The 9,186-nt window shown below is 48.5% G+C and overlaps 1 protein-coding gene across 3 annotated transcripts in view; it reads left to right on the forward strand.

Annotated features, from left to right (window-relative positions):
* Positions 1 to 6,870, forward strand: part of ABTB3 (ankyrin repeat and BTB domain containing 3) — a gene marked incomplete at both ends in the record, with an annotated part of 259,402 nt that extends 252,532 nt beyond the window's left edge. For all 3 annotated transcript variants that reach the window (XM_080935712.1, XM_080935713.1, XM_080935714.1), the window contains 3 exons: positions 111 to 179; positions 2,503 to 2,616; positions 6,661 to 6,870. In XM_080935712.1, the coding sequence (XP_080791838.1) occupies positions 111 to 179; positions 2,503 to 2,616; positions 6,661 to 6,870 (393 nt within the window). The remainder of the gene's footprint in view (positions 1 to 110; positions 180 to 2,502; positions 2,617 to 6,660) is intronic.
* Positions 6,871 to 9,186: the final 2,316 nt, after the last annotated feature.

Consider the following 9,186-nt stretch of genomic DNA (forward strand, 5'->3'; position numbering starts at 1 on the left):
CATCCCCCATCCAGTGAAGTGATGTTCAGGGGTTGGGGAGGGGAGGATGATGGCTTCCAAAGGGACTGTGTCCAACTGAGGTCTTTCTCACTGTGTCTCGTTCCTTTCAGCTGGTCATGCAGTATCTCTACTATGGTGGTCCAGAGTCACTTCTCATAAAAAACAATGAGATCATGGAGGTAAGGAGACCATTGTCCCCAGTCTCCCTTCAATCTGGCTTCAGATTGGTGGCCCACCCCACGCTCCATGATCCTGGCTCTGTGGTCCTCCCAAACAAGGCAGCTTCTCTAGGAAGGCCTTCCCTTAGAGACTGGCTGCAGCAGGGGCCCTGGGTAGAAACCAGTCTTAACTGGCTTGTGAGGGGCAAGTTCGAGAGTAGACTGGGGGGACCAGGCACACTTAGACCTCTGTAGCACAACCAGGATGTATCCTAGAGCTCGTCTCCCCCTTGTGGTTGCTAAGAGAATTGCATCCATGAGGAGCATGCTCCCTTGGACTTAGACGCTAAGAGCTGGGAGCCATCCTTCACCCCTGTCTGCTGTTCCCCGTCCACTGCCTCCACCACTACATTTCCCCATCCCAGCTTCTGCTCCCTCTGCACCTGACTCCCCACTGCATCCCACATCCAAATCCATTTTCCTAAATCAAAGCCACTAGCTAGGCATGGTGGCTCACACCTGAATCCCAGAACTCTGGGGGCAAAGGCAAGTGAATCTCTAGGTGTTGAAGGCCAGCCTTGTCTGCATAGGGAGTTTCTGGACAACCGGAGCTGCCTAATTAAAAAATAATAATTAGTTAAATATCTTATTTAAGCTGGGAGTTTAGTGCCAGAGCCCTTCAGCCCATACTCTGGGTTATATCGGGGCTCTGCCGTGTCTAATCTGTGGGGCCTTGGGCAGTTTATTTGACCTACATAGCTTCTGTTTTCTCTCCTGGAAGTGGCCATGCTTTGGGGTCTAATAGGATTTTACAAACATCTGTTTTAGAAGATCCTTAGCCACCTTTGGCCGAGGAGACAGTTGTAGGGCTTTGTGGTCTCAAGTGCCCAGTGTCCTAGTTCCTTACTCCGTTACCCTCCCCACCCCCACGCCCAAAAGACTCATCTCCCTGGCCACCTCTTCTCAACTTGTTCTCCACAGGACCAGGTGACCTTTATAAACATTTGAAATTTTTCTTTTTACATTTACTACGTTCACTAGTTTGCAAAAGAGACTGTGATAAGGAGGCAGGGGAGGATCCACACAGCCAGCCCACAACCTAAGTTCTGTGGAGTTGGGACGTCCTTGCCGTCCTGGGACAGGGACATGTTCACCTGCCCAGCATCCCTCAGAGCTGATTCACTGAGAGAGTTTACGTAGGTAAACTAATTCACATTTAAGCCCCAGCCAGCCGTGGCGGCTCATGTTGTAACTGCAGAACCTGGGAGGGATCTGAGGCCTACCAGGAATAGACAGGAAGCCCCAAGCCAGCCAGGGCTACGTAGTGAGGCTGTGTCTCAGAAAGAAAAAAAAATCACAACACAGGTCATGATAAACCCCAGTCTGCTCTCTCTCTCTCTCTCTCTCTCTCTCTCTCTCTCTCTCTCTCTCTCTCACACACACACACACACACACACACACACACACACACACACACACACACACTTGGGGAACTGTGGCTCCCCTCTCCAGAGACCATCAATTTCAGTACACTTCTGGGAGCCTCCCAGAGCTGACCGTGGTTGAACTGGGTGTGGCAGTGCTCCAGTGGCGGGAAGAACCTGACCTCCTGGACTGTCAAGGCAGACAGGACGAAAATAGCTTCTCGATAGGAAGTACCGTAAGGAGGAAGAAGATGGCGGTGGGTAGAGGGAAGGTCCCTGAGGTGGGGTGGCAAAGAAAGCCCCTCTGAGGTGTCACTTCAGGGTGGAGACCCAGAGAACACAGGCAAGAGGAGCCGCAGTGATACCTACCTTGCTAGTAACCATCCTATCCCCTCCCCCTCGATAGATGTGATGTGGGGCATTTGGGGTTCACCTGCTATAACCGGTATGCCAGTGATTCACTTCACCCCGCTCTCTGTCCCACAATAAACTTGCACAACCAGGGCCTGGGCCCTGGTCTCACCCTCTGCCTGCAGTATCCTCCAGTACACTTCCGACCCTCAACCAGGCACCCCGTCTTGTCTTTCTATCGCTCTGTCCAAACACTCTGACTCAGGCAGCTTCAGAAGAGGTTTATTTGGGCTTGCCATCCCAGACGGATAAGAATTCATGTCGCAAACGTGGAGACAGCAGGTGGCAGCCATGGTAGCTGGAGCAGCATCCAGGGAAAAGCCTTGAGCCCTCAAAGCCTGCCCCCTGTAGTGTACATCCTCCAACGAAACCTCACCTCCTGAACTGTCCCCCAGACAGTGTCAAATGCCTGGGACTATGAGGGACATTTCTCACTCGCACCGGCACAGTGGCTCATTCCTACAGTTTCCCCTCCTCTGCCTCTAACGGGCTCTTTTTCTGGATTCCAGCTTCTGTCTGCCGCCAAATTTTTCCAGCTGGAGGCTCTGCAGCGACACTGTGAGATTATCTGTGCAAAAAGCATCAATACTGACAACTGTGTGGATATCTACAGCCACGCCAAGGTAGGCCTCCCACTAACGCCAAAGCTGGGCCTGTGCTCCCAAGGCTTCCTGTGGTATGCGGCTTGGGATTCAACTCTGGGCTTAGCACACAGCAGCCAGTCCTTTCTTTCTGCTCTCAGTTATGTCCCCAGCCCTAGAGCTTTCTCTCCTGCTTCAGATCAACCATCTCCTCAGCCTCCTTTCCGCCTTGTACACTGGAAGGTAAGCCAGACGGTGGTGGTCTCTAAGAGTGTCATTCACTCTGCAGTGACAAGAATCACATCACAGACTCTGCTTCCCACTCAGGTTCTAGCCGATGCCTCGGCTCTCAAGTCATCCTGGTCGTTTTAGAATGGTGGGCTTCAAAATGTGGTCTCCAATTCAGCAGCTGGAGCAAGGAATGTATTAGGAAACCGCACCCCAGATCTCCGGAGGGGAGGGGGTTGTTCTTAGGAAGTCACACCTATCAAGCCAAAAACTCGGGGCCACGGTGTGTGTCCCTGATTCCAGTGCAAGTTTAAGTGTGTGTAAATTATTTTTCTGTTAGAAGGTAGAGCTAAGTTGAGTTTACAGTCCCTGCTGAACAGAAGTCATTCCTGGTGGGGAGGCATAGCACCAAGAGGCAGGTATGACAGCAGGAGCAGGAAGCTGACAGCTCACGTCTTCGGACAGCAGTGACCATGAAGCAGAGACAATGAGCTGGAACTGGCGTGAGGCTTTTCATCTCAAAGCCCGCCCCCAATGTCATACTTCCTCCATCAAGAGTTTACCAGCTAAGCCGTCCCAAACAGCACCACCAACCGGGAACCAAGCGTTTCAATGCCCCAAACTATGGGGGACACTTTTCATGCAAAGTGCCACTTTCCTTCCTGTCTCTAGACACACACACACACACACACATACATACACACATACATACACATACATACACACACACATACACATACCTACGCACACACATATACACATATACACACATACATACACACACATACACACATACACACACATATACACACATACATACACACATACATACCCATACATGCACACACATACATACGCACACACATATACACATATACACACATACATACACACACATACACACATACACACACACATATACACACATACATACACATACATACACATACATATGCACACACATATACATATATACACACATACATACACACACACACACACACACACACACACACACACACACACATTCTCATGCTATTCTGGTTAGTGTGGATCACACCCAAATCTGGTTCCTAAGGATCTAAGCATTTATTTCTTCCTTTTTAAGAGTCACTAGCTAGCTTTGAACTCTGCATCCTTCTGCTTTGGCCCTGAAGACTGAAATTTTTACCTGTGCCCAGCTAGGCAGTGTTTGTCTTCGTCTTAAATGGGTGGTTTTGCAAAATGGCACCACCCAGAGAGACCTTCTGTCTGTCTCCTCTCCACCCTTTAACCGTGGGCCTCCATGGGTGGCTTTTTCTGGAACTTTTCACCTTGGCTGAGTCCTGTCCGTACCCTAAGAGTCCTAAGCACGTATGAGCAGCAGTACATGCCCTGATTCCCTATGGAAGCTGATGTGAGCCCCAGCTGGGAATACAGGCCAAGAGCGCCTGTGATGGGGGAACTGTCTCCCACGGTATACCTGTGGCCAGGGCCTCTGTTTGGACAGACATCAGCATCTGCTTCCAAGGTCCCATCCTGGAGTGGTTCCAGTATCAACATCTGCCATTTGTGATATTTGCATGCTAGAAAGGTCAGGGCCAGCTGCCTCCTGCCCTGTGTGTGCACTACTTCCCTCAGCTATGGGCGGGGCAGCCTCGGCAGATGCTCGCCAGCCACTGGGATTCCTGCACTGACAGATTGGGCTGCGGATTGACTGCAGTGCAATAGAGAAGCAGAGAAGCACCAGTTGCTTAGCGCCATAGGAAATACAGACACTTAGATATGAGCAGCCAAGTTCCAAGTGTTCCCAAGGACCTCCACAGCGTCACCTCTGTGCTTCGGGGAAGCACTTGACACAGCTCCAGCATTGAGACAGAGGAGAAACCCGCTCCATTCATGCATGGCTTGGCATCTCTTCTTTCCAGAAGCTGTCTCAGCTGCTCAGTGTTGAGCCCCTGATGGCCCTTCAGGTTGTCTGTGTTCGAAAAAGAGGACAAGCTGGTTCATCAGATACAGTAAAGCTCAGCCACAGTTCCAGTATTGTGGTGGTAAGAATAGCATCTGAGTGGCTGGAGAGATGGCTCAGTGGTTAGAGCAATGACTGCTCTTCCAGAGGTCCTGAGTTCAAATTCCAGCAACCACATGGTGGCTCACAGCCATCTGTTATGAGATCTGATGCCCTCTTCTGGTGTGTCTGAGGACATCTATGGTGTACTTAATATATAATATATAAATCAATTAATCAATCAATCTTTTAAAAGAACAGCATCTGGGAACCACAGGCAAGCCCTCCTGTAGGGTTTATTAACCTACATTTTTATTACTAGGAGTGTACTCATCAGAATGTAATAAAGAAATCTGTAAGACATTCTAGGCTTAATGGCTCACTCCTGTAATTCCAGGAGGATCAGAAGGTTGAGACAATCCTCGGCTACATACAAAGTTTGAATTCAGCCAAGTATGTGAGACACCTCCCCCCATCTCAGAAAAGAAATTAGTAAGATGTGATCTCTGCATTTGAAAAATGTAGCAGGACAAGAACAAGCAGACATGTTCTGGAAAGGGGCAGAAAATTATTTGCAAGACTTTGCAGGCTTAGGAGGAGAGATGATTTGTTTCAATGTCTTATTTTGGTTTTCCCTACTTGAATCTACCTCTAGTGCAGAAACAATCATACACAAGTAGGAAACAAACAGCATGGCTGTGTTCAAATAAAGCTTTATTTATAAAACAAATTGTGAACTAGATTTAGCGGCGGAGGTTTGTGGGGGAGCTGTAGTCTATAACCCTCTGTGTGTGGCGGGGTGAGAGCTGAGAGTTTTAGACTGCGTGGGTGTGTGATTGGTTGTGTGGGGATGATGAGCGGGTGCTGATACATCGTCACCATGCAGCTAATGTAAGTATGTTGCATTACTTCTTCTGTATACTAACTTGTGTGGTGTGACATTCATCTACAAAGCAAGCTCCAAGGGCCACTCCGAGCCTCAGTTTCCCTATGTGTAAAATGGGGTATTGCATTAAATATTATTTGGAGGTTTCTAACACACCTTAGATTAGTTTCTGAATAAAACACACAAAATATTTATATTTATAATAAGCCTTAAAACACTGCAGACATCAGCCCTCTGCGCTGGTTTCTTCTACATCCCTGTCAGTAACCTTGAGATATCACTTACCATGTTCCTACTCCAACAGGCTGCACTCATGATCCACCTACCCCATGGCGCCTTCCTCCTTCCTCCTCTCCCTCTCCTTGTGGTCTCTCCTTGGACCCCAAACCCCAGAACCAAAGCCCCGCCTACCTCTCCTTTGCCCAGCTACAGGCTGTTGGCATCTTTACTAACCAATTGTTTTAAATTAAGGAGCAAGATTTTCACAACAAAAACTGGCACTCGTGAGAGTTCACTGAGGCAACTAGACCTTGGGATACAGAATTTAGTGTTGTTACACATAGCAACAGGCTGAACCTCAACCATGAGGCCCTGTGCTCTGACACCCAAGAGCGGGACTCACACTGAAGGGGTGAGCTCAGTGCTCCTCGGCTACAGACTTCTGCGCCTGGATCCTGTTTGAGAAGGTGCTCGACAGGACTCCAATCCTCTGGCTGGTGCTTCCGCTGCTTGGTTTCCTTGAAGATCACAGAGTCCCTGTTTATAACCTTGTCCTAAACAGTGGTCCTAGGCTACCTCTCTCATTCTAAAGCTCAAAAGAGTGACTGGATTTGCACAAGGGCTCAAGGCAAAAGAAGGGACTTCAGCCCTTTGAGTGGGACCCGCAAAGCCACAGCCTGGGGTCGGGAGGTCGGGATTGATGAGCCTCAGGCGGCTGCAGCTGCTTCATCTCAGTAACCACCTGCTTTCCTTCCCTTCCCCACAGTTCCTTGGGGTGATGGAGCTCTCCGCGTACTGTGAAGGCTACTTCCTTAAAAATATGATGGTCCTCATTGAAAACGAAGCATTCAAGCAGCTTCTGTATGACAAAAATGGCGAAGGGGCCGGCCAGGACGTGCTTCAGGACTTACAGAGGACGTTGGCCATTAGGATTCAGTCCATCCACCTGTCGTCTTCCAAGGGTTCCGTGGTATGAAATGCCCTCACGTGGCACCGCTTCCCAGGAGCAAGGTTTCTGGTTCCCTCCTGCATTGGCGCCACAAAAAAAAAAAAAACACACGAATTGTTCCTGGTGTCTGTCGTACTGGGCCAAGGAGCTGCCCCCACTGCCTCAGCTGCTCTCCGGTCAGTGGACTTGGCTTCCGCGTGCTCCGAAGTGAAGAACCTTCCATGTGTCTGCAGGTTAGATTGTAGCAGAGGCCAGAACCTGCAGGCCGACTCACAGCAGCCAAGCCACCTCCGGTGCCCGAGAGCCATGGACACCCGCTGCCGAGGACCATGATCTAACAGATAGACCAAGGCTTAAATGATCCTTCTGTTTCCTGGTTGACTGATGAAACACTCAAAAGTGTGACCTTGGAAAGCCTCACATCACACACGTGAATGACTTTGGAGGCTGTACTTGCTCAGGCATCAGCCATGGTGGCTAGTTGTGGATGCTGTTACCTGGCATGAGGAAATCAGATGGCCAGTGTTTAGGAGTGGGGACTTTTTAAAAATGTTTGTGTACGGCAAACGCAGAGCAGTGTCGTCCTCATTTCGAATATATTTCTAAAAGCTTAACGGTTCGTTTTCAACTGAATTGTGTTTAGGACATCTGTGTTTGGGGTTCTTTTCACTTTTTAGACGGTGAGTTGCGGGTTCGTGCCGTGTAAACTTGCATCCAACAAATTCCTGCTGAGACTATACAAGGTCGAGTATTCCTGCCTTAGTGATTCGATCATGGCTCCACAAAAGAGGTGCACTGCCAATTACTTCTGATTATCTCAAATCCAATAGTTGACAATAACCTGCATGCTGATTGTGGTTTTGGGGTGAGACTAGGGCACCCCCACATAACAAAACATGCATTTGCATGGACCAAACCTGTACAACACCATGTATGGACTTTGTTTTCTTTTGCCAAAGTAAGATTCGTTCTCTCGCTTCTTGCTAAAAGCCCGTTTGGTGAAACCAACCTATCTGTTTCTTTTCCTGACCACGGATGACTCCGGGGATACTTTTGCAGAAACACGTTCATTTCTGAAACTGAATGTGGGGTGGGGGGAGCACGTCAGAGAATCTACTATTAATCTCAGAGCTTTATCTGTGTTCTCAGATGTTCACAGTTTGTTACTAGCCAGAGAGTATGACTATGTTAGATTATTTTTAAAGATGAAGAGTATAAGATAGGCGTCACACTTTCTGGATTCTGAGAGTGTACAGTCTACAACTATCTATGATGAAAGTTTATATTGACAGGGTTATGTTTACTCTGCCACATAATATATATATATACATATGTATATATATGCAAAATAGATTGGTAAAGTGCCACAATACTCCAAATAATTCTTAAGTTGCAGCCTTTTTTTTTTTTTCCTCATTCTTTATTTTTAATTCTAGATGCGTTAAGGTAAAAGCTAGGAGAATGGCTTTTGTCTTTCGGGATGGCCAAGTTTTGTTGATAAACCCATTTCCTAGCATGATTTTTGGGAAGCTGCGCCAAACCCTAGAGTCTAAAGGAACTTGTATCCTTTGCCTGTTGTCCTGCTTCCTCGGCACCTGTCAAGGACCCATATCAAGTCTGGTTCCATGGGTGTGGTACCCAAGGTGCCCAGTTTGAGTCTGTCTGTAGCACCAACTCCTCTGTGATGCAGGTCCCTGAGGCCTCTCCCTTCCATGTAGTCATCCATGAGCCTCCCCAGCCCTACCATCAAATGAGGATGGGAGCAACTGCTGGAGGTGACAACTAAGTCACAGACACACAAGGGTGACACACTGTTGCTTGCCCTCTAACCTAGCTGGTTCTCTGTGGCTGTCTAATGCTCTCTAGACCTCTGGGTGTTGATCTGTACATTGGTAACTCCTTCCTAGACTTCTGTTCAGTTTGGTGTGCTTTCTCTGCCATTAAAAGAAATTATTTCCCACAGTTTGCATCTCTTTATGGTTCACAGGAGCGCTTCCTCCCTGGGCTCACATCTGGGGTCTTCCCTCTGCGAAGAGATTGGAATATGGCTCTGCAGAAAATGTGGAGGACAGGAATGGGACAACAGAGAGGCCAGAGAGGATCAGACACATGCTGGGGGTGGAAGGGTCTGCACACAGCTCTGGGTGACTCTCCAGGTTTCCTTCCCATAGGTACATCCACTTTGGCCACTTGTCCTTCTTGTCTACAGTGGAGACCTTCCCCGTGGGTCCGTTCTCAGTTCAAGTTCTGGCTGTTCTCAGTGTACTGCGGTGACACTTTGGGGAATCGAAGATAAGAAAATAACAAGTCTCAAGCTATCAAGATGGCTCAGTGGCCAGCCCA

The sequence above is a fragment of the Micromys minutus genome (assembly GCF_963924665.1).
Source record: "Micromys minutus genome assembly, chromosome: 22".
In the NCBI taxonomy this organism is placed as follows: Eukaryota; Metazoa; Chordata; class Mammalia; order Rodentia; family Muridae; genus Micromys; species Micromys minutus.